General features: G+C 45.9%; 1 protein-coding gene across 2 annotated transcripts in view; it reads right to left on the reverse strand.

Moving 5' to 3' along the window:
- The window catches only part of MGLL (monoglyceride lipase), a 58,541-nt gene that overhangs the window by 12,389 nt on the left and 21,448 nt on the right, over positions 1-24,704 (reverse strand). For both annotated transcript variants that reach the window (XM_082060443.1, XM_082060442.1), the window contains exons 4-5: positions 2,774-2,910; positions 1,173-1,283 (exon numbers count right to left, since the gene is read on the reverse strand). In XM_082060443.1, the coding sequence (XP_081916569.1) occupies positions 1,173-1,283; positions 2,774-2,910 (248 nt within the window). The remainder of the gene's footprint in view (positions 1-1,172; positions 1,284-2,773; positions 2,911-24,704) is intronic.

Consider the following 24,704-nt stretch of genomic DNA (forward strand, 5'->3'; position numbering starts at 1 on the left):
CTATTTAAATAAGTTTTCCTGGGCTGGATGACTTCAGGATTCCTTTCCCCTCTGTGGGGGAGGCATTTAGAAGGAAAATATTGTCTGGCATCCGAGTGGCACAGATCCCAGCAGGGTTTTGCATTTTAAGGCTAGAGGTAACATGTTTCCTTCAGTGGAAGAGGGAGGTGATTAAAAACCACCCTTTGGTGCTTTTAACAACTTGGGGGGTCAGGAGATGGCTTTGGCTACAGAAGGTGCAACAGGATTAAACTGAAAGCTGAGGCAATCTGTTTCCTTTCTCTTAGAAGAAAAAAAGCCAGGAGAAATAGCTTAGAAGCAGATTAAAACAAGAAGCTAGTACTAGGAGAAGAGTCTAGGGAGAAAGGATAAAGGAACAAGTCCTGTGGCAATGAGATGCTCCGTCATCCCTGCTGGCTTTGCTGGTTCTTCTATTTGCTTCCAGCTCCTTCTAAGATTGTTGTTTATTCTTTTAAACATTCAAAGAGGAGGGGAGAGCTGAGGGTCAGTTGCTTTGCAGAGCTTCCCTGGGGAAGGGCAGAGCAGGCAGTGCAAATTTGGATCAGAAATAGCTCTGGAAGGGCGATGCGAGTGGAAGGAGGGGTGAAGCCTAAATGCAAACCGAGGGAGATGGTCTGGACAAGAGCCAGCCTCAGTACCAGGCCAAATGGGATGCTGCTGGGGCAGTAAAGCTGTCGCTGGAAACCTTCGAGGCTCACGAAGGATTCCTGGGACTGACGAGCCCCAGTTTTGTTTAGAAATCGGTCATCCCCCAAACACCAAAAATAACCCTGGCCTGACTTAGCCAGCAGTCTGTGTTGCAACTCTACCAGACTGTGCGTGAGTCAGGAGGAAAACTGTGGGAGAGGAAGGGGAAGGACGGCGTGGTGTGGGTGCCGCAGGGTGCGGTGAAGAAAGCACAGTCTGCTACCCACCCCGAGGCAGCATCGTTCTCCAACTCTCACTTAAATAACTTCTTCTGGACGAGTTCAGGATTCACCTCCCCTCTGAGAAGCAGGCGGGACCGCGGAGGAGGCGCATAGAAAGGTCTTGCTTGGCATCCAGGTGGCACAGATCTCAGCGGGGTTTTGCATTTTATGTCTAGAGGTCTTAATGAGTTTCCTTCAGTGGAAGAGCGAGGTGACTTTGGTACGACACGGGTTTGCTCTTACCTTGATGGGAGTGGCGACTTCTGGGCTGGCTACCACTAAAGGAGAGATTAACAGCATGCCTGAAAACTCACTGGGTCTCTCACTGGCTGTCAGAATGGAGATGGCTCCCCCCTGCAGTGCAAAATAACAGCCCACAGATTAATACAGGTGTCAACATCTCGTTCATAAAGCAATCCTGTTACTGGAAGGGTTTTAGTCCAAACAAGGAAATTACTTCTGCCCCAGGGGAGTGCAGTGTGGTCAGTGAGGAAGGCTGGGGGAGTAAGGGCACCAGAAGTGGCTGATTTTTGTGGGGGAGAAGAGGTTTGGTTTCTGCTTTCATGCCATAAACCCCTCACATCACACTGAACTCAATTCCACGCAATGTCCATCAAGTCCCCGGGATGCCTTGTGTCCTCCCCCATAAAAAAGACTAAGAAGAAAATGTTTGAAGTGGTGGTAGTTCAGGTGGGACTTGGAAAATGTGTCAAGGCTCTGTCAGCCTGGTGCTGCATGGGGACGATGCTGTGAGGCCAGGCTGGCTCCCTGCTCGTGGCACTGGTAACCTGGGCAACGCAACATGGCCACCCGGCACGCCAAAATCTTCACTAATTACTGGAAGTTAAAATATTCTCCTGTACAGTGTCCCCAGCAGCGCTGTGCCCGAGGCCTGGCAGTGGTTCAGAGCTGGACACCAGCCAGGCCGGGCCCTCCTGCGCGGGGACAGGGGCCGATGGCGGGAGGGCGGTGGGGACAGAAGGGACCCGGCTGTCTCACTGGGGAAAGTTTGCAGGGGATTAGTTGCCAAGGGAAATATTTGGTGAACTTCCACGCTGCCGGAGAACCAGGGGCTTGTTAAACGGAGCAGCAGCAAGAAGCATCTCAAAGGCCTCGCTGGGAAATCAGCTCCTTGTTAGGGCGGCTTTGGAGTGCAGCGAGCCCTCCGGAGCACGCCATGCCTTCTTATGCAAGGACACTTGTTTATCTGAGCATGGCCTGAATCCCAAAGCACTTATTCGTTTTTTTGTCTCCACTGGGAAGGCAGGGAGAGCAGATCAATGGCATCAGTGGGAATATTGCTAGCTTGAATAAAGGGATTTGGCCTGTGCTGTCAGAATCAGACTTCAGATCTGTCCACCAAATCAGTGCCTTTGTTTTTGCAGCCCTAATCCCTGGTACATTTTCTTGTTAGGTTGTTTAACAGAATGAGGCTACAGGGTATTTTCGTGCTTCATCCCCTGAGCTGCTCACAAAGCTTTGGAGGGCTTAACATCCTGGTTACTGGATAAAATAAAAGGAGAAGCCCAATGCTGCAGGGATGTGGTGGAACTTATCACGTACTCGGTATGAATGAACAATCCTATTAAAAAAAAAAACAGGCCCATTGTTGCAAACGGCACTAATTGGGACCATGATCCGGGTGAAAAAGTTAAAGATTGACTATACTCAAGACAGGTCTCATGGGGTAAGGCATGCTGGCAACTCAGTCAGTCAATTAAGCAGAAGGGGAGGTTGCTTGTAGCTTTTTCTTCTTCTTTCCTGCTGTGGGCTATTTCCAACCATCCACACGATGGATGGCACGTGTTCCGGGTGCTGTTGGGAGGGCAGGGGCTGGTGCTTACCATGGAGTGCCCCAGAATGAGAACGGGCAGCTCGGGGTGCTCCTTCTTCATGAGATCGATGTGCTGCAAACTGTCCCTGACGAAGACGTGGAAATCGGAGACAACCATGCGATCACCCTCGCTCTGGCCATGGCCAACTGTAGGGGAAAAGGAGAGCGTGCACCTCAGTCATTTGAAGCGGCGGTTGCAATCCAGAAAGGCTTTAGCAGAAGCATGCCTGTTAGACTGTTACGGTCCTAACTTGAGCTCCTCCTGCAGTCATCTCTCAACAGAAAGAGTGCTGCGAAACTGCAAAGGAAGCCGCACAGAACAATTTTAAAAGTGCCTTACTGTTTAAAAAAATTCTATACTCTCCTGTGTTTCTGCCTGCTCTACAAAATTGAGAGTACTGATGTAATCTCTTGCAGCCTTCACCATCAGGGTAAGGAGGGCAGAAGGGCTGTCTTGCCTTGCTGTAGGGATGGCAGGTCACTTCATCCCTGGAAATCAGTTTTTCCCCAGGGATCATAGCTGCTGTACTGAGCTAATTGCTGCATAGTCTTGGCAAGAAACAAACATTCTGAAGACTAGATATGGTCATCATAAACTTAATGAGCCATGGATTCAGCCTTTTCCAGGGTGTGCATGAGCTTTGCAGAGTGCTGCCTTTTCTCACACCACCCTGGAGTACTGGGTGGGCTGGAAACCTCCCCGGTTACAACGTGAAGCGCTCTCAGCAGAGGACACCAAGGGATGGTGGTTGCACCAGCCTGGGGTGGGAAATGGTCAAGTGGAACAGCCCTCCTGAACAAGCATTAATGCAAACTGTACTGCACCTGGCCGCTGTTGGCTCCTTCTGTATCTGGGAATTATCTTGTCTGCTCAAAGGGAAGAGAAAGACTAAAGCGGGAGATGGTGAGTTGCTATGGGAACAGCGGCATCCCTGGCAGAGGTGGAGCCGGCATCGCCACAAACACAGACACAGGCGATTCTGAGCTTACAAAGGCTTGAAATCGATACTACCTTGGGAAAGAAGTTTGCATGTTTACTGGACCACACACACATGCTGTTATGTACCACAAATAGGAGTCTTCCTTAAAAACAGTCTCCTTGCTTGTTTCTGTTCCATGTAGGTTGTTAAGGAAAACTGTGAAGTGGAAACCACGTCCCATCCATATGGGATCCATATAGGGAGTCTCAAACAGCATCTCCCTCCTCCTGTGTGCCTCCCTAGGCCTTCTCCAGTGGGCACTTAGGCACACTTAAAGGCACAAAGGGACTTGTCAAAGGATGTGAAGTGCCTGATAATTGTTTTCAAGCTGGATGGTACCCCCTCTAGTGATCAGCAAAGCACAGCATTGCCTACCCAGCCTGAAAGGTAAAAGCTTTTCAATTAGATCTGCTGGCAATAGTCATACCAGAAGAAATCAGTATGTCTAAACTTAATTTTTTTGCAAGCCATCCAAAAAATCACCCTCCAAATTAGGCAGAACTTCTAATAGAAAGCTGGACTAAATGCACTCCATCTAAGAACAACTGAACCCCAAGCTTGCTCTTCTTCTGTCCTGCCAGGTGCCCTCTGGAGCTGGGCCTCTTGGCAATGAACCCTGCGATCAGCCCTGTCTGCCAGATCAACCCGTACGTGTCATGCTGGTCAGTTATAAATAACATATTACCGGCTCTGCTTTCCATGCACACACTCAAATTTCTGCCAAAATATGATATAGCAAGCATCCTCCATGGATCAGCGACCAGAAACAAATAGGAGAGCCAATTAAAATACAAGTTGCAATAATGTACGGAGGTGAAGCCATGTGTGTAGCTAGTGGATCTATTAACTTTAAACTGATTTTTACTACAGATGGAAAGCGAGATTTTCCCAACTTTTATACAAGTCCAGTCCGCTCTTTTTGTGGACCTCATATGCATTACCTGCCTCTTCTTTAAACTTCTAATTTAGCAGGTTAATATGAGTTGAATAGTCCAGAGAGAGCAACATTTTCTCTTAGCAGAGCTCTGCATTCCAACATATTTTTTCTCTTTTCAGATGAGACAGAGGCAAGTCTGGAAAACCTCCTTGGTCCCCAGTGTGGGGATAATCCTACCATGTAACAATGATACTGCTCATAACAGAGTTATGACTGTGGCAGCCAAGCGATACCTGTTTAATAGTAATAGCTGTGACAAGCGTCTTGTTGGATTTCTGCAGGGTTTGGGGCTTTTTATTCATCACTTAACCCACCTTTTGACCCTGCTTTTAACTACCAAACTACTGTTCCTCGCTCAGACGGCAGAGACATTGCCTCGCATGCCTCAAAAAAGTTCCATCCTGGCCAGATTGGAGATATGCTGAGAAAAAATGTAAATAAGAAGCACAGTGCGAGTCGACACTCCCTTCCTTCCAGTAAAGGCCAAATGGGAGCTGCCTGAAGAAACACCAACTTTTATATAAGCCACACACGATACTTATTTCCTTATCTTTCCCAGTGCCAAACCCTCCTGGCCAAGCACAGCCCGACCCTGTGCGCTCAGGTGTGGGCTGAGTCGCTCCTTAGAGCTTCCGCAGGAACATTTTGCTACGGAAGATGGGGCGATGGGGAAAATGCGGGGTCAGATGCTGACTTCAGCTATGCTGCTGTAAATTCACCAATTTCAGTGGTGCTCCTTCAAGCCTACAGTCATGGGAGAGCACAAATTATGGGCTATGTTGTTTTTTCAGCCTTTGCTCCCTATTTATTATGGAAAAGCCATAAAACAGAGAGAGAAGACATGAGAAATCTGCCTGGGGAGCAGTAACTCTCCACGCAGAATCTGGATCTTGACTTTTCACATAGTTTGAGGTTTCCAACTCTGGGGCAAAGGGGATGGTTTGGATCCATTTTTATTGCAATGAGGACACCATCACAGGCATCTGTGGGGTGAAATGCTCTCCCTAAACAACCGATGGTAGAAACAATCAGGAGGAATGCAGGGCTTGACTCCTGCCTTGGGATCCATCACACTGCGTGTTTGTTTTCCTCGCTAGATACGTAACTCCGAGATTTTTGAAGTGGGACAGCCAAGAACAGGGAGGATTTTTGCCCTCATTCCCCAGCAGGAGATACTGCTGGAGAGAGACATGCAAATAGTATAATAAGTCCTCCCTGCTGCTAAACTGTCTGGATTAGGGAAATTAAAAAAAGGATAATTAAAAGATCTCACAGATGCTTTTGCTCTGCAGGTGGCCCATGCGGAGGAGCAATGCTGGGTCTCCAGCCCGCAGGAGGGAGATGCCGGTGACAGAAATTCGGCTGGATCTTCTAGCGCACAAGGTGCAAACGTGCCAACCTGATCGCTCTCCCGCAATGTTCCCGAGCTCGCGGCAGCTTGCTCAGGTGGGGACCTCGCTGCGGTGGCCCCCAACCCGCCCCGCAACCCCACTGCTACAGGAAGGGACCACTTCGGTGGTTTATTTTAATATCCAACCCCCGTAGACTGGGAAACAGCGACCCTTGTCCCACTCCGCCTTCCTCTCTGCCCCATACGACACGCATTGAGATTGAAGGTAAAACTTAAAGCGCAAATGAAGCAGATACAGTTTTCAGGAGTGTTTTAGTTCTGGTGCAGCAGTTAATTATGTCATATGGCATTACAGCAGATGCCTGTATTTATGAGATCTATTGAAGCCCATCTGAGCGAGAACTGTTTTGGCTTTTCTTTTCTGCACTTGTACAGCACTGCAGGGCATCACCAGAGACCTTGGTCCAAGGTACTGCGAGATATAAGAGTAATAATTAACTCTAATCCCAGGCTGTACGGCAGCACAGTTTTGCAGAGGAGGAGATGGGAGAAAGCACATAGATGGAGAATGTGGGTGAGACAATACACAAGACGACACTAATAATGGGTTTACATAGCAAATGTTGTGTGAAGCCTTGATTTTCTGCCTGGGTGTTTTTTTAAGGTTTAATGAAAAAAAAAGTAATGAACTAGTAAACACTTCAAATTGTCATAACAGTCACTATTGGAAAAAAATATACTTGTTTTGTAATGAATCAAGTCCACATCCTTTTCACCAAGTGAGCAAAGCTCATTAATTAAACGTACTGGATTTCAAAGCTCCCGATGTTTAATTATTTGTTTAACAGGCAGTACATCTACTCCACCATTCAGACACACAAACAACTCAAACAACAGGAAGAAGCTTCAAAGCAGGACAACCAACATCTGGAAAAGTCAACAGGCTGTGCCTGTGTTGTCAGTAACACGTAAAGCAAATGTTCCAGTTGCAAATGCCCAGAGGAAGCACCTCCGAGCGCATCCTGCAGATTCCTCCTCAACAAAGACGCTTCCTTGCCCTGAGAACGTGCTCAACACAGCGAGTGAGCCTGCTCAGCTTTTTTCTTCCCCTGTCTTTTTCCATTCTCCAACCAAACTGAGGGCATTTGCTAACACACGTACTCATCGTTTTGCACGCAGACGGAGAGCAAAGGCAGGACAGACGCCTGAGCTACCTGAGAAGCAGGGTGAGCTCTCCTAGGATCTGCCACTCTACCTTGACTCCAATGGAGTTGCCACGTCTCTCAGCTGCTGTGCTGCAGTGTATTTTGTAGCTCAGCCTCAGAGGTAGAGCTTTCCAGTGTCCTTCTAGCCCAGCCTTAGCTGGGCACCATCCTATCCCACAGCTCTGGTCTTCACAAAAGAAAAGGCAGCGCATAGGTGGGAAGGGAGCTGTGGGACGCTCCAGCTGAGCCTGGGATCTGGACCACCAGCAGACAGGACTACGGGGCAAAGCGCAGAGTAAACCTGCTCTGCAGTATTGGCAAGCTTGACACTGTCCATTTTTGAGAGGAGCCTAAGGTGTAAGTCTTTTCCAGGAAGATTACTTCTGCATTGGATGGGAAGCAAGAGGAACTGAAAGGAGAGAGTTCACCCTCACCACTGGTTCCATCTTGATGTTCTTCAAGGATCTGCAATATAGCTCAACACATGCTTATCTTTATTAACTTTTGTCCTTCACTCTCCATCTGGGTAGTCCTCAGCATCCCTTCTTTCACACCATTGGTATGGATACAATGAGTACACTGGGTGTTCCTTCACATTATAAAACCATTAGATATGGTACCCAAGAGAAGAATCTCTCCATCCTTGGTGTTTTATGTATGGAGCAAGTACCTAAGAATTACAAGTGGATTCTCCTACCGCAAGGGAGTCTTGTCCTGAGCACACTCATCCATCAGTTCCCTATTCCTTCTCTGGGTTAGGAAATCCATTTTTCTTTCAGCATTTGCTGGATAGTTTTTATTCACTTGCCTCACACAAAGAGTGCAGCAAACTGAAAGCCTTCCCCTCCTACATCAGAGACACATTTGCAAAGCTGAGGTATTTTTAGAACAGAGCACACACAGAGTTATATTGTTTGTTGTCTTGGTTAGGGAGAAAGAAAAAATAAAAAAGAAACAGGCAATTTTCTATACTAAAATTATTTGTGCCTTATTGCTGGGGAGCAGAGAACCAGTCATCTTGCTGAAGCCGCTTAAAATCTTTTCTGTGCTCCAGAGATGACAAACAAAATGACCTGGTACATATCAGAGCAGCCGTTAATTCTGCCCGACAAGGCAAACTGTTTCTGTCAATGTTAAGAGCCAATTCATCTCTAATGGATACAAACACGGTTCTTTTGGCTTTGGAAGACTTGCCCGTTTCTTATGCTGTGGCTGAATTTGGCTCTGAATTACAGTTCCTTAAAAGTCTTCCTGGAACATCATGCTGCTTTTGAAAACATGCTGAAAAAACCCATCTGAGTGTTTGTGTTGCAAAATAATGAGCTCTTCATAAGGCTGCATTTACAAACAGCAGTCACCGTGGCCAGACTAGAAACATAAGTGTTGCCTGGGACATCATACAGTGATGGGGCAGGGGAGCGTTGTTGTTCCATCACGAAATCAGGATGCTGCTGCAGCATGGCTGGTGGATGCAAAGGCCCATGAAAGAGGAATATGGAGCCCAGTTCCTTCTCCACAAATCTCATACACAACAATATCCCACTTTCCTCCTCAGCCCCTTCCGCAACGCCACCTCCCAAGCCAGCCCTCAAGAACATTAAAGCAAACATATAGCTGAAGGGAATGCCCTTCTCCGCCAGGCTGCTGGGATCAATGGTTTGTACATGCTGCACAAAGCCGGCGTTGATGGTTGAGCAGCTGTTGAGTTCCTCTCCAAAAGTTTCTTTTGGTGACGGGGGAAATGCTTCCCATCCAATCTTTCTTCCCATGGGATGAGAATCACAACATAAATGTAAGACATACAATCAGTGAGGCATGACTTATGGTGCCTCTAAGGAGTCTTATAACCTGGCACTAAGTGATCTTATTTAAGGCCCTATAATAAATTTTAACTGTTATTCTTGCAGTGTTCCACTGAGATTTTGCCCTTTCAGGAGGAGCAGATAATTTCCTGAAGTTTAGTTGGGGTGACTTTATTTAACATCAGAGCTGGGCTTCAAAGACTTATTGTGTCATGACACAGAACCAGTTATCAGTGCTCAGATATCGCAGAAAACAACACATGGGCATTGCTGGAGTTAATCCAGGGTCTCACCAGTTTGCTTGACCTATATGTAGCTGATTTTAAAGAAAGAGAAGGGCCTCCTTTCTGTTCTCCATGTATGACTTAAGATATAACTAATGGTAGCTAAAGTTTCACACTGGAAGAGGAAAGCAGCCAAGGACAATCTCCCTGCTATTTTAATTTACATATATATAATTTTCTCATCTTGTTTTAGTACAATAAATTTTTAAAAAGGGTAGAAACTTCTTTTTTTCCCAGATGAAAACACGGATGCAAGTCCACTTGCATTAACTTTCCGATCCAAGTTCCAGCTTTAAAACAGCTGGGGCACCAATTCAAAACGTCAGGGTTTTCAGTGGAAAAGCCAGCACTGGAGTGGAACTGCACACTCCCCTTCCCCTTCCCTGCCCATTTATTCCAAAGCACGGCTGGCATGTGAGTTGGCTCCCCAACACGCACACGCGATTAAGTCCTAAATGACAGCTTGTTTAACTAGAAAACATGTCCATTTTTTTTTCCCCTTAACAAAGGCCATTCATTTCTCACTCTTCTATTTGCTTAAAGATGGTTTCACTTGCCCTGCCGGAGAGTTTGCACAACCCTCCTGATTGTTCCTCCCCAAAGAGCGCTGCAAGTTAATGACCCACCTCTTGATCTCCGAGCACCGAGCCTTGCCCAGCACATCCCAGCATCACCAAGCCAGCACTGCAAAATCCATATGTGTGCCTTGAATATTTTGATCCTTGAGAAAACAATCGAATCGATTCATCTCGGGAAAGACAGTCCTAATTCTTCCCTGCTAACAGTGGATTAGGCAGCAAGAAGGAATGAAGATGAAAGCTGGATCATGTAGCAAGTCCCTCCATGCTGGTGACTAATGTCTTGAGGGACAGGCACAACCACCTTTCAAGCTGTCTTCAAAAGCTTCCCCTCCATGCAGACCACCCATTGGGAAACCACATCAATACCAAAAAGAAAAGAAGAGCTATTTTTCACCCAATTTATTTACATGTTATAATAAACACAAGTTCCCATATAGAGCGAGGGCCCCCGGTGGGTTCTGTTTAGTCTGTGAGATTCTTGGCGGCAAAGTACAGCATTCCCCTATTCCAAAGCAATCTTGGCACAGATATTTTGGTTACATAATTTTTTTCAGCAATTGAATAATAAGAATGCTGCTGAAAAGTGGGAATCATCTTCTAAGGCATTGGCAAGGTGTTGTACCAACCAGGGTCATCTGCAACCCAGAGCTCCCAAACTCCTGTGTTGAGGGTCAGTTCTCCCCATGGGCTGCACTTGCAGTTCCCAGTCAACCTGTCCGAAAGGAGCTTTCCCACAGACTTCAAGAGAGTTTCTCTTTTTCCTTTGCTCCTTCCCATTGCCACATGGCAGTGCTACCCTCATTAGTCTGGATTTGTCCCCGTTTCTGACAAGGCATGAAGGAAATAGCACTCTTAGCGAGCCGACAGCTTTTTATACTCACTTTGCACAAACTCAATGGTGATCAGCAGGTGAATTATTTGAAATAAGGGTAGGCTTTTTGGTGGGGTTTTTTTGTTTGTTTTTTAACAGGGTACATTCCCATAGAGATATAGCTCACTCAAGCCCTACCAGACCTTACCAGGAACAACATAATTAAGATAAAACCCCTTCTGATGAAGCAATCCTGCCCAGGGTGCCAGAGCAGAGTCCCAGGGCGGCCAGTTGGCTCCTGGCTGGGTGGTATTTAGATGGTGCACGGGGAAAGTCACGGGGAAAGCAGCACAGCAGAAAATAGCTCTGCTAAATTCATCTTGCAGCAAAAGCTGCTGTCCTTTCTTGGTAGAGATTGATTTCAGTGTTATTGTTCCAGCTGCTTTTCAGCGCTTGATACCCTTTTCTCCGCAACTCTTCTCCCTGCGACTCTGCAGTCCTCGCTATGGATATATTTACCAAACAAGCCAGGATCAAACAGGCAGGTTATTGCCTTCTGTGCGCAATTACTCATTTCAAACCGTGGCTGATTGACACTAGACAATGAATTCTAGCTGGCAGCTCTGCCCTTCAGTAAACAGCGCAGGTACAAGCGCCGAGCTGAAGGTTACGGACCTGTGTTTGCTTTTGGGCTGCAAAAGCCACTTTGCAATCAGTCAGCGAGGGTGTACTCGCAGCTCTCTTCAAAATGTGGGCAGGGTAGGTGCGAGGTTCATGAAGAGGCACGGGGGTGTAATAAAAACGACAGGTTGTATCAGGCAGTGCAGGTTCAGAAGAGCCTCCTGGTTTCCGTCCCTTCCCCCAGCCTGAGCATGAACTTGGCATCACTACAGGTCAGGCTGGCTCCTCCTTAGCAAACAACCCCCCAGGCTCCCCCTGCGCGCTTTGTCTTCCCTAAATTCAGAACCAGAAAATAAATGCAGTGTGGAGAATGTCAATTTTAAGGGACGATGCTGAGAGCATTAATCTTTGTACGATCTACAATTCAGCACTTTTTTTTTTAAATTCAAATTTATTTTTGAAGCTAAACAAGGATTCTCAAATTGGAGAGTATTGCCAAGCCCTGAATAAATCCCAGCATTAGAGATGCTGTGGGGATAACAGCTTTCCCCAGGAACTGAATCTGCAGAGGAATTAACCCCGGAGTGCCACAGGACAGCGGTTTTAACACCCCAGGAAATCTCACGTTGTGGTTAAAACAGGTTATTCACACTCATGGGGCAATACTGATGCAGGGTGGAGTAAAACACAGGCTTAGCTGGTACAGAGTAACTTCTGTGCATTGTTTGTGAAGTGGGCACGTTTCCAGGTGCACTCCTGGTTACAAATTCAGCTAAAGGACATGTATCTACCAAACAAGTCAACCTGCATGTAATTATCTGACATATGATTGTTCTGCATCCACAACCTCATCCTTTAGCAGTTTCAAAAGCAAATACTTAACATTTGGACATAAGAAAATGCTATACAGTTGCAATTAAATATTTCATATTTTTCTGCCTCATCCCTTTAAATATTGGTGACAGATTTTATTCTAAACCGCTCTCTTTGCTGCCTGAATCTTCCTCTTGGCCTGTGAAGAGCCATTCACAGCAATAGTTTTGCACTCTCTGAGCTCAGGGCTTTTTGTCTGCAAGCTCTCTGCAAGTGGGTTGGTATCGCATTCGGGTTTTGCCACGAGTAACCTGAGATGTAGTAAGGTGTTTTTCCTGAGATCCACAACAAACCTGTGGCAGAGCTGCGTGTGGGTTTCCAAACACCTTGTTGTATAGTCTCGTACTGTGATGCATAATGAGCCCCATCCTGACCTGAATTATACAGGATCGATGAAACGGTTAATGGGAAGGACTACCTGCAAAAGATAATCCATGGCTACTAAAACTGCTGCCCTATTGAAACATCACAGACCAGGGAAGTCTTCAGAATACCAAGCCAAAAAAGCTTTTCTACTTCAGTTCACTAAAATTTGGCCACAGCTGGCGCAGGCCAAGAGAACCCCATCCTCTGAGGACTGGCTGCCGCTTACAGAAATGGGTCAGTGAGTTGTCATTCGATGCCTTAGAGCATCACAAAACCGAAACACCTCCACTGCGAGTGGCTCCCTGACCGCCAGGCTGCACAGAAGGCTGCACGCACCTTCCGATGAGACTCCTTCCACACAGCCAGAGGTTGGGTCAGATCTTTCACAACCCTCGTTTTCTTTTTATAAGTAAGGAAGATGCTCAAGGAATGTTACTGCGATGCTGGAAAATCTCATCTGGGTTGGAGAGTGAACCAGAGGCTAAGCAGGTGTTCTGCTTTACTTTACTAAGGGGCTCGGAAACCAAGAGGCTCACGCTGCCAGAGGCTTTCAATGATGGAGATTAATTTTTAAAAATTCTGAAATCATTTTCCCAAATCACCAGCCATGAATTTCATAGTTCCCTGTACACCCCTTTCTCAGCTAAAATGATCTGTTCTTCTCTAAAATAATAGTCCAAGACATGTTAGCTTCTTACGAAAGCAGGAAAAACAGCCCTAAAACCCCTGAGTCAAATCCCAGCCCCACTGACATTCAGCTACTGCATTCAGAGGGTGCAACCACGTATTCTGTGTGTAGAGACACAGAGCTCTAGCAATTAAGAAATAAACCCCCAAACCACGTATGAAACACATTATAAATGTGGTTTTAAATGTGGTTTTACAGAAGTGAGAGACATCAATGAGTGTTAACGCTCTGCCAGGCCCCGCAGACAACATGCAGGACCAAAAGCGAAATGCTCTTCACTAAGATGTTGGGGGTAACCAGTAGATGGAGAACAGAAAGATATTGGCAGTGGAATATATAGCCCTAAAGCGGGCAGAAATACGCTGGGATAAAATGTGAGAAGCTTCTCAGAGGAGCACCAGCCTGGAACAGACTGCTCGGCTGGAACGGTGTTTGCCAGCAACTAAACTCAGTTTAAAACCGAGCTTTGACCATTTGTGAAAGAGACTCAGGGATGCTATTTGCAGGAACAAAGGATGAGATAACCCAGGGAGTGTCTTCCTGTCTGTGCACCTAATAAGAATATGTTTTAATAAACACAGAAATGTCCCATTTCACATTCAAAATGAATGTGCACTAGGAGGAACGTGACTAACTTAAAACGCCACACACTGTATGAGATTGGACATGGCACTTAGTGCCATGATCTAGTAAACGGACTAGAGTTGGACCAAGGGTTGGACTTGATGATCTCTGAGGTCTTTTCCAACCCAGTCGATTCTGTGATTCTGTGAAAATATGTTTCTCTGCAACACTCAGACTAATTAAAAATGGAAGGATTTGAATATACGAATCAAAAAAGGATGAGTTTTCCCTTCATTTGTTGTCTATTTTGCTTCTGGGATTTGTTGCTGCAATATTCAATGTCGTGTTTGCAGTCACTGCTAGAGAACAGTTTGGTTTTTAAAAAAGTCTCTGCGTCGTTTTTTAATAAGAAAAGATGTCCCTTAGTTGCCCCTTTAATGAGATGTCCCTTAGTTGCAGGACTTGTGAGACAGGCCCTTAAAAGGGCTCGTGGTCCGTAACAAACAGAGCTGCTCCCAGGAAAATCAACACGGCCGCTTATTTATGGAGCAAACGCACCGCTTTGAAATGGGCATCCCGGCTCTATAGCAACACGCCACACTGTATGAATGAGCAAATAAACAATTAAACGCTCAACATTAGAAGTACAAAGTATAAAAAGCAGTATACGGGCTGCTTCTGCACCTTTATTCTGGCGAGTCTAACTCCAGCTGCTCGAAGAGCCTGGGCCATGAAGGGACATCCACTGATTCCTCACTTGTGAGGGCCCTGTTGTTGGCTTCGACCGCGTATCGGCTCATTTACACCGTGCTAACAAACACCGTGCAGTGGGTTCGCCTGGGACAGGCCCAAGGAATCTGGTAATAGCAACTTTTGGCACAAACCATAATGAGACTGCCAGAGTTTTGATCAAAACACACACATGCGTGCAGCTTAAGTGACCCTTTCTGTGACTTCAGATCACTACATATAAGGAAAATAAATTACTCAAAGTTTTGAAAAGTTTTGCTTGCTTTAATGAATAATTTCCCCTGCTGTTCAGTTCAGCAAGAGCAATTTTATTCGATAGTTTCCAACACAGGTAGGGCACAAACTGAATTAAAAAATAAAGATAGAATGGTGGTTTTAGGCCATTTATACATTTTACTTCTCTTTGTAAAGCTGCTTGTGCTTTGCTTGGTGCAAATCAGAGCTCTCTTTGAATACTGCACTCCTTAATAAGGCTGTTTCTCCAGGTTAGTGCTGATCTAGGCACCAACCTGAGACGGACTGTGCTCCTTTGACTCCTGTTGTCTATCTAAACATGGACTGAAGGAAACCAGACTATGTCTTAATCCAATAGCAGTCAGTTATACACACAAAAGACATTTTCTTCTGTACTTTACAAATGGCATTGGAACAGTCATTTGTAACTCAACAGGATGACAAACTCCACATCTGTGTGCAGATTCATTTATAGGTGAGGAATCATCAGTAATTAGCTTCTGAAACAACCTCCTCCAAATTAGAGACATCTGACAAATAAACAATAGGACAGCTAGTCACTTTAATGAAATACTGTTGCTATGGAAAAATTGTCCCTGTAAAGGTGAAAATAAACATGCTTCCTTATTCTTATTGTGCAAAGACATCAAAAAGCATCTCCCCGAAGATGAAGCTGTTCCTACTTGTAGATACCATTAAAAGCTGCTTTTACGGGGGTCATTCCTTCACCCATTTCAAAACCTTCCGTGCTTTAATTTTGGAAGCAACATCCCAAATGCGAGCTGCTAGGATGCCCATTAGTTCAAAAAGGATAATTGAAGGGACATATGGAGATTATCTAGCTCAAGCCCCTACTCAAAGTGTTTCCCATTCAGCCAGGTTGTTCGGGGCCTTGTTGAGTTGAGCTTTAAATGACTCCAAGGCTAGAGATTTCCCCACCTCTCTGGGTTCTGCTCCAGAATTTGACTGTGAAAGCATTTTTCCTTGTACCTAATTGGGATTTCTTCTGCTGTGACTTGTGTCAGTTCCCTCTCATCCCATCACCATCCACCTCCAAGAAGAGCCTGGTTCTGCTGTCTCCGAACCCTCCAACTAGAGACTTGTAGACTGCAATAAGATCCCCTCGTAACCTCCTCTGCCAGGGCTAAATAAACCCAGTTTTATCAGCCTCTCCTTGTACATCTCATTCTCCAGTACCGATTGTTTTGACAGCCCTCCTCTGGCCTTGCTCCAGTACGTCAATGTTTTCCTTTTACTGGGGAGCAAATTGGAGCCGGTGCTTCAGATGCGGTCTCACAAATGCTGAATGGGAGAGAATAATCACTACTCTTGAGTCGCTGGCTATAATCTTTCCAATACAGCTCCCTATGTGGTGGCCTCCTTCACCACAAGGTCACACTGTTGACCAATGTTCCACTTGTCTGCAAGGATCCCCAGGTTCTTCTCTGCAAAGTTGCTTTCTGTTCATTCAGTGCCTGCCCTTTTACGCTGAATGGGGTCACTGCACCCCACATGCAGAACTTCACAAGCGCCTTTGTAAAAATGTCCTGAAGTCCCTGCCAGTCTGTTCTTCTGCCTGTCAAGGTCCCTGTGAATAGCGCATTCCAGCATATGCTCACTTTTCACTACTTGGCACCCCTGTAAACTTGCTGAAAACGCTCTCCGTCCCACCATCCACACCATTAATGATAAAAGGTTCACTGATAGTAAACGCAACATCTATTTCTTACTTTTTCCCTTGAAGAATAGAGATTCCCCTGACACTTCTTGAGGCCAAAGTCCTTGCTGATATGAACTAATGTTCTGCTATGGATGTTAGTAAAGGAAACGACCCCTGGAAGAAAGTTCGAAGCAAGTTTGATGTCTGTCCAGTAGCCCCAGATAATGGACATAACTATCAACATGAAATGATCTGTTCTCTCAGCCTTAGCTCTTTAATAACCATCTGGTCCTTGTCCTTCCCCTCCCAACCATCTTGCACGCAGACGGACTCCTACAGCAAGCAAAGCTGGTTACGGGAGAGCAAGTAAGCTGTTGAAAACATTACACGAGGTTGCCAATTATCTTTCACTAATAGGAAATAGCAGTTAAAAGTTACAAGCCTGAACCTGCTTTCTCACATGGTGACAGACTTGTCCTGGATTCCTCTCAGCAGCTCTGCACTCAGAACTTGACCCTTGACGTGGGGATTGATTTATATGTGTAAAGACTGAGTACACAGGACAATTACACAGATCTTTGAGACAACAAAACAACAGGTTGTAAAACAAAATGAGCTCAGTTCAGTCAAGGCTGTTTCCTCTTTAGTTTTCCTTAGTCACCAAAGTGTTCAAATAAAGGATGTTTTAGTCCTGATTATCAGAACCACTTGTACAAAATTCCCGTCACTTAGTCCCAGCGTTCTCGGCACCCCACACAAATTTAGTGGCCCACTCCTCTTCATGATGAAGGGCATCTCTCATTTGAGAGGCAGAATCATGGAAGGGAAGCCAGAAAGACCCAACCTTCATGGAAAGAAGGAAGCCTTTTAACTTTCCCAAACGAACGCCACGTCTCTCCTCTGTCCTGCTGTCTGTTAACAGTTAACAGTGACAGGTTGAGGAGCACGGTCTGGAAGGTGGCCAGTGCCAACAGCTCCATGCCCAAAGTCATTGTGCTCACAAGAGAGCACTCTGTTCCCTCTGTCGCTGCGTCCCCTCTCACTGGGGCCCGTTGTTACAGCCTCACGCCTCCTTGTGTGAAGGCCAACAGCAAGGCTTTGTTCAAGAAGCAGCTGCTGAGAAGATGTACTATCTCATGGAATGACCCACTGACATTTCTCCCTCTGCTCATTAGTACGGAGGGAACAATTAGGAGAACTAGGGCAGATTGCACAGCCCACTTCTTTTCAGAGGAAAAAGGCAGCTCCTGAGACCCTGGTGTGCCCCAAAAGGGATTCCCCCACAAAGTGGGCTTGCAGCAAAGCTGCGGGAACTGGCTCTACAGCACCTTCTTCTCATCACCTGCTGGAGTAAGGGAAGAGGATGTGCTAGAAGGTGGATGGGGCAAGGCTGGAGAACAGGGTGTCCCAGCTCCGCATTGCTGGAGCTCAACTCTCCACCTCTGCTGCACCAAGAGCAAGCTCAGCTGAGCCAGGACCTGAACCAAAGATCCTGTTCAACTGGATGGCATACTGTCGTTTATTCAATGATCTGTTGTCATAGGGTGGATCTAAAGCAGTGGGGAAATGGCTGAGCAGGTGGAGGGAGCAGAGCAATTGGGGGAACTGAGGAACTCTAACCATATTTTGCAATCTTTACTGCAGACCCACATGGTCATGTAGTGATGTCCACAGACAGAGCAGTGATGAAGGCGCATCTGCGCTGCGTCCCTCCCCCAGCCAACAATGCCTGCATCCAGCTCTGGGTTACAGCACAGCACTTACCTGCCTGTTTTATATCACTGATCATACCACAATTAAATCTGACTACAAAAAAAAACCCCACAAACAGTTAGATAAACTAATAGATTGCTACAATCAGCCCAGGTTTGGTTTGTCATGTTTTCACAGCTCACATTAGATGAAACTACATGTCTTATTTCAGATGCTCTTGCTTCTATGTGTCCGTGCTAAAGGTGTATCCAGTCCCCACAAGTTCCGACCCCTCTTTGCCTAAAAGAGAGGTGCAGGACTATGGTTTTGCTTTATAGTAGCATTGCTCCGTTATCATCCTTGGGAAGTCAATGAAACAAAGAAAGTCTCATCCTCTGAGTGGGGAGGAGAGAAAACACCTCTGAGTATCCCCTGGCCCTTTCCTAACCCAAACATTTTAAGCAAACCCCTCCACTGCAGCTCCTGTGTGCGCTGTCAGATGCATCAGCCGTGGGCAGCCTTACTGTCTCTTTATTTTTAGTTTGCTGTGGTCTAGCTGCTTCCTGGCTCAACAGCGTTGTTTCATCTGACAACAAAATAAAAGCCGCACTTGCATTGCCAAGTCCCAGCTTGTGGCTTCCTCTAGAGCATGAGACACGGTAGGTTATTTGCTTTCGTGATTCACCCAGTGATTTCTTGCTGTTGTGTAGCTGCTCTCCTCAAACAGAAACACAGCTTACTACCCTGAAAGCTGCCGTGTGGTGCAGGCAGAGCTCCGGGACTGTGCGATCCCAGCGTGAGGGAAGGGTGAGCGCTAAAGTGACGGAATCTCTGCTGAGGTGACTTCCCCAGAGCAAGACTGGGCTGCAGAAGCCTGTAATGAGCTTCTCAAAAATGACAACAACAGTGCGCACGCCTCCGTTTAATAAAACCCCTCTCGAAGTACTTAAAATTGCCTGTTGTGCCACAGGATACTCCCTTTGGGCTACACTGTATTCTGATACAGTTACAGGCACATTTAAGCATCATTGTATTGTAGGAAGTGGATCCAGACCATGTTTTCCTACGCGAGCTGTGGCCCCTCTGGGAGATGCTATCTCAAGACCAGCAACAGAGCCCAACTCCATGCAGCAATCTGGGAGAAAGCAAGACAAAATAACACTGCCCGGTTGAAAGGGTGTGTTCAAGGGCTTGTCCAATGCATGGGGAAATTTGCAGTTTAGCTGTATGAATCATTTGGCCTATAATTTCAAATAGGTTCAAACTAAATGACCTGTTTTCCTCAGCAAGTGCTGCAAGACCAGTCATCACTCCAGAAGAGCTGGAGGTGAGAAGAAGCAACTGGTGTCACTTTGGCTGGAGCTCATCAGTGGTGGGCAGGCTCATCTCAGCTTAATCTTGCTTTTTGGTCTTCAAGCTCAGAATTCACATCTGTGTTGGGAGAAGCACACGCCATAGCCACACTTTACCTAAGAATCCCCAGAACCGAAACAAGAGTTAGAAAAGGGTGGTAGAAGTAAGTTTACTCAGTAACTATTTGTTTTATAGGACTTTGCTCCAGGTTTCCAGAGTTTTCTCACTGCCTAAGGAATTCCGTGGTGTACTGCAGTATCTGAACTCTCACCCGGTAATTACGCTCTGTGGTTTCACCTCCCGCGTGCCCCACGCATGCTGAGCATTCCTCACCGCTGCCCTGGAAGGCAGATAAGCCTGACTGCTGCCGTCATTCAACATCTGGAGAAGGGAAGGCTAGGATGAGCGAGGCTGGCTTGGGACTGTGCTGAATACGGAGTCAAAACAGGACTAAAACGGCAGCGGCAGTGCTCTGGTAACCAGGCCAAAGAGTCATCTCTTCTGGGATCCCCTTGCTAAGAGGAACCTATGGAGGATGCTCAAAAGAGAGAGTGTGAGCGGTGGGGCAGGTGAGGATGAGTCCTCTCTGGTATATCCCCTCAGGTTCCACCTCTGCCCACACACCACACAGGACACATTGCTGCCTGCCTTTGATGTTGCAACCGTGTTTACGACTCAATTTTCCCCTGGGTTAAAAGGGGAGAATGCATGAATTCCAGATAGAGCTCTCAGGTGCACAGGACACTTAACATGGATCAAGGGTCAAAGAATCATTTAAGTGTCCCCTTACATTCCCGTTGGTTTTGCTTTGTCATGAGCCTTCAATCTAGTGCTTTTCAGAGGTACATGCACAAAGATTTATGTCCAAACACTTGTATCATGGTGGGACAGATTAATCACCCCTTCACAGCTTTCTCTCCACTCTAAATGAATCATCATAAAAGACTGAAAGACAAGTTGAGATATTCTGAAGAACAAAAGGGCTAATTTTCCCATATGGAATGTACTTGCAAAGTTTAATCTGAAGCTCTGAAGAATTTCCTTCTTCTTTGCTTGACAGTCCTAATGAACTATCAGTGGCAAATGCCCCCGCAGCAGTCCTGATCTGACAAACATGAATGGGCTCAGAGTCTTCAGATTGGAATGGTTAGTAAAAATGTTAAAAGAAAGCATTCTTCTGACTGTTGAAGAGTGGGGTTTTACTCAGAGGAAACACATACAGAGAGCGGGGAACTCAACCTGACAGCCGGGCGCGGACTGTCCTCCTGCCCTCGCAGTCACCACCCCAGTCTGTGAACTGTCACAGCACTTTCCACCTCCCAGTGACACTTGTGTGTGGGAAACACTCCTAGGAGAACAACTTTCATCGCTTTAGAAAAAGCCTAAAAGAGGATGCACTAACGCAGGTACCCAGGTAGCGCTATGTTTTCTTTTCTAGCCAAGAAGAGCATCTAAGGATGAGCACATTGGGAGCAGCCCAGCTGCTCAGAGCGTGGCTGCTGGGGTGGTTCAGGTAGGGCAACTTCGTGGGCAAGCAAATCCCAGTTCTGTGTGAGGTTCCTCCTGCAGCGGGGGCATTAATCATACAATCAGAGAATCATTCTGGTTGGAAGAGAACCCCAGGATCATCAAATCCAACCATTACCCCACCCCTGGCACTAAACCACATCCTTGAGAACCTCATCTCCAGGTCTGTTCAACCCTCCAGGGATGGTGACTCCACCACTGCCCTGGGCAGCCTGTTCCAGTGCCCGACAGCCCTTCCTGGGAAGAAATGTTTCCTAATTTCCAATCTGAACATTCCCTAGTGCAATCTGAGGCCATTTCCTCTCACCCTATCGCGTGTTACTTGGGAGAAGAGATCAACCCCTTCCATGCTACAACCCCCTTCAAGTAGTGTAGAGACCAGTAAGATCTCCCCTCAGCCTCCTGTTCTCCAGGCTAAACAGCATGGAGACACTTGCACACATGAAAATGCTAATCTGTCCATACTCACGGTTATTTCCAGTAGTGCCTGTGGAAGATTTTATTTCCCAGTAATGTTCACTTATTATCCTGAAGACCAGGAGCCCTTATTTGGAAAAAGAAATAAGTAAAAATGCCCACAACCCATTGTAAGCCTCCTGTCAAAGGCAATGCAAGCAACGAGCGCCATTCTTTCCTGTGTCTCTGCAGAAGAGCAGTTTAACTTCTCCTGCTCCAGTGTGGTGGATTCCACCGGAGGAAGCAGAAAGAGCACAATTTGGGTAAGCACACCCGCCCACTTCGGTGACAGTCACTGAGGAACAGTGGAGCAAACCAGCTCTGAATCAGGCTTGCCGAGGCTTTCCCGACCCCATCCCTGAGGTGGCCCTGATGTCCGCGGGATCACATCATGCGGGAGCGCTCTGCAGGAATGTCCCTCGCACTGCTGTGCAGGAGCTGTTACCTCTCACTCGCAGTGCTATCCCAATTCTTGCTCTTATTAATGCCGACAACCTTCTTAGTCATTCCCCGCCCTACCAGTTTGACCATGTTTAGTCCTTTTTAACCTCCCTGTGTAGATCAAGCCTTCTCAGTGCTATGAATAAATAAAAGCCTTCTGTTCTCATCAACAAAATGGTCTTTTAACAGTTGCAAGAACAACACAGCAATCACTTGGCGGGGGGTGGGGAAGAAAAAACAAACCAGCTAATATTTGATGCATTTAAAAATCTTTGCTTCAGCTGTTTTCTGCTTTTTAGAAATAGGTGCTTTGTCAAATAGATAAAACAGTGAGAAAATTAATGGGGTGCACAAGCAGCAGTAGGTGTCTGAGAGGGACCCGCTAACCCATCAGAAATGCTCACCACACACCAAGTAGCAGCAGGGGTGAAAAAAGCAAGCTGAACTTCGGTTAGAGACATCTAAGGAATATGAATAAGGTGTTAGAGCTGCAGCCTTTCCCTCTGCTTTGATCTGGCGTGACACGTAACTGGAGAGTGGGAAATTCAACAGCTTCAAAGAGGGTCGAAGAGCTGGAGGTCTCCACATTCCAGGACAGGGTTTTATTCCCTCTGGAGAGAGAAGGATGTTGAAAGTGCTTGTTCTCCAGCAAATGTAAAGGCTGGGAACTGCTGCCAGGTTAGGGCGAAGTATTTCACCTTCCTCATCTTCACCTAAGACAGCCACATCACCCATAAGAAGCACCAGCAAGCTCAAGTGAAAAAGGGGTCGGTGCCCCCGCTGTCAAACAGTCTAAGAGAGAAGTAAATAACACTTTTCTGGTTCTCACATCTTGGAAATGCTTTCATAACTGCTATTAGTTGACATGTACTCTTGAAGGTGAAATTGCGGTTGTTCTGGGCTCTGGCCATGTAGTGCAACCATAGAGAATAAGATCTCAGCAAATGAGATGTTACAGGAAGAGAAATGAGGATAGCTGGAACATCATGTGCTATACCAACTGAAAATGCTTGGTATGAGAAAACAAAGCCACATTCTCTATCCTTTATTCTCATTTTCCTTGGCTCTCAGCTTTACTGGTGCCTAAAAATACTGCATTATAACTAAAGGAGCTGCAATCTGCCCGTGACTGACTGAAGAAGTAGAATATCACTGCAGTTTGATGAATCTCCCATGGGTATTCCTCCTAGGAGGGCTTTCCTAAATTGATTGCCAATAACCGAATATGTTTGTCTGTCTCTTTTTTCTATCATCAGAATGCTGCCATAATAAAATACCAGTAACAGAGAAAGGAAACTGAAAGTGTGAGATGTCATTTCAAAACACCTGAAGCTTGCAGAAATGTATAGCAAGGTTGTCCCAGTGGCCTTAACTCTGACTTCACGAAGCTGCACGCCAAGTAAACCCAGAAATCATAGGAAACTGTTACCTGCCTATTGAAAACACCATGTGAGAGTCCACAGAAAAAAATGGTGTATTACAAAACCCCACCATTTTCCTCTTCCATGGGATTGATATAAAACAAAGCAATTCAACAATATTAGATGTAAGGTAGGGTTAAGAGGTCTTCTGGAATTAAATTTTCACCACCATCATGGGCAATTTCTAACACATATCTATGAGATCCAGTGGTCTTGGGATTACTATGAAATACCCCAAAGAGTAAATGGATGAATCCTGATGTACTAAGTGAACTTACGCCAGTGATGCCTTATACAGGGCAATACCAAGACACAAATTTGGGCAAATACTGTTACTCTGTGAAGTGCCAGCCTTTTTGCTGAAGCCTCGTGTAACAGGGAACGGTGGTGCAGAGCAGCTTTTGGCAAGATTTAGAGCCAGTGAGTAAGCTCCTACAGTCTCAGCAATATAAATGGAAATGATTTTTCCTTCTTTTGACTGAAGGACATACACAATTATACATCAGTCAGGTCACGCATACTACAGCCCTAGTAACTTCCCAGCTCATTTGGGAAATCATGCCAGCCAGGCTGTGAAACTGCATTAATAATCTCATGGATAATGCACCTATATTGGGAATTTTAGCCATGATAATACCAGAATCAGAATAAATGGCCAGGCTGGGAAAACTACGTCAAGCTCATAAGACTAAGAGCCACTCTAAGAGATGGGGAATAGAAAGCAATTATTTTCTAACACAATTGAATAATTAATATGACCCGAAGACATCCAAAGGATGGGATGCAAAGGGGGAATACACTGGTGAAGTGATTTGGAAGGGACAAAATGGCAGAGGAAAGCTAGAAAATTTCCAGTGTGATCTGAGCAAATTTGGCAACCAACGTGTTTGTGTCCATCAGCTCTCGCTGGCATCCAGCTCGGGCTGTATAATACATATAACACATGTGGATTCTCTCTCTAACTTACGGTGAATCTAGGCTCAGTTAAATTAGCTCTTTGTGTAACACAACTGTGTTTCCATTGTTCTGCTTTCAGGTTCCTCTTTAGCATCTCCCCACGGCTAATGATGAAAACCAAACCGAATTTGCAAAGAAAACTGTAGGTTTGAGAGGGAGAATGGAATTGGTAACTGGCCTGAGCAACCACATTTGTATTAACTGAACTAATTTATGCAACAACATTAGTCTATTAAAAACAACAACAAGCAAACAAAAAACACTAAAAAATATTTATGCTTCTCTAGTCAAAAAGATATTCAAGGAAAAAGAGAGCAAATAACTATCTTATTATACAATACAAAACACGCCTGACAGGAACCTTCACCCCAAAGGCTGCTCTCTATC

This window comes from Streptopelia decaocto (genome assembly GCF_964273445.1).
Source record: "Streptopelia decaocto genome assembly, chromosome: 8".
Taxonomy (NCBI): Eukaryota; Metazoa; Chordata; class Aves; order Columbiformes; family Columbidae; genus Streptopelia; species Streptopelia decaocto.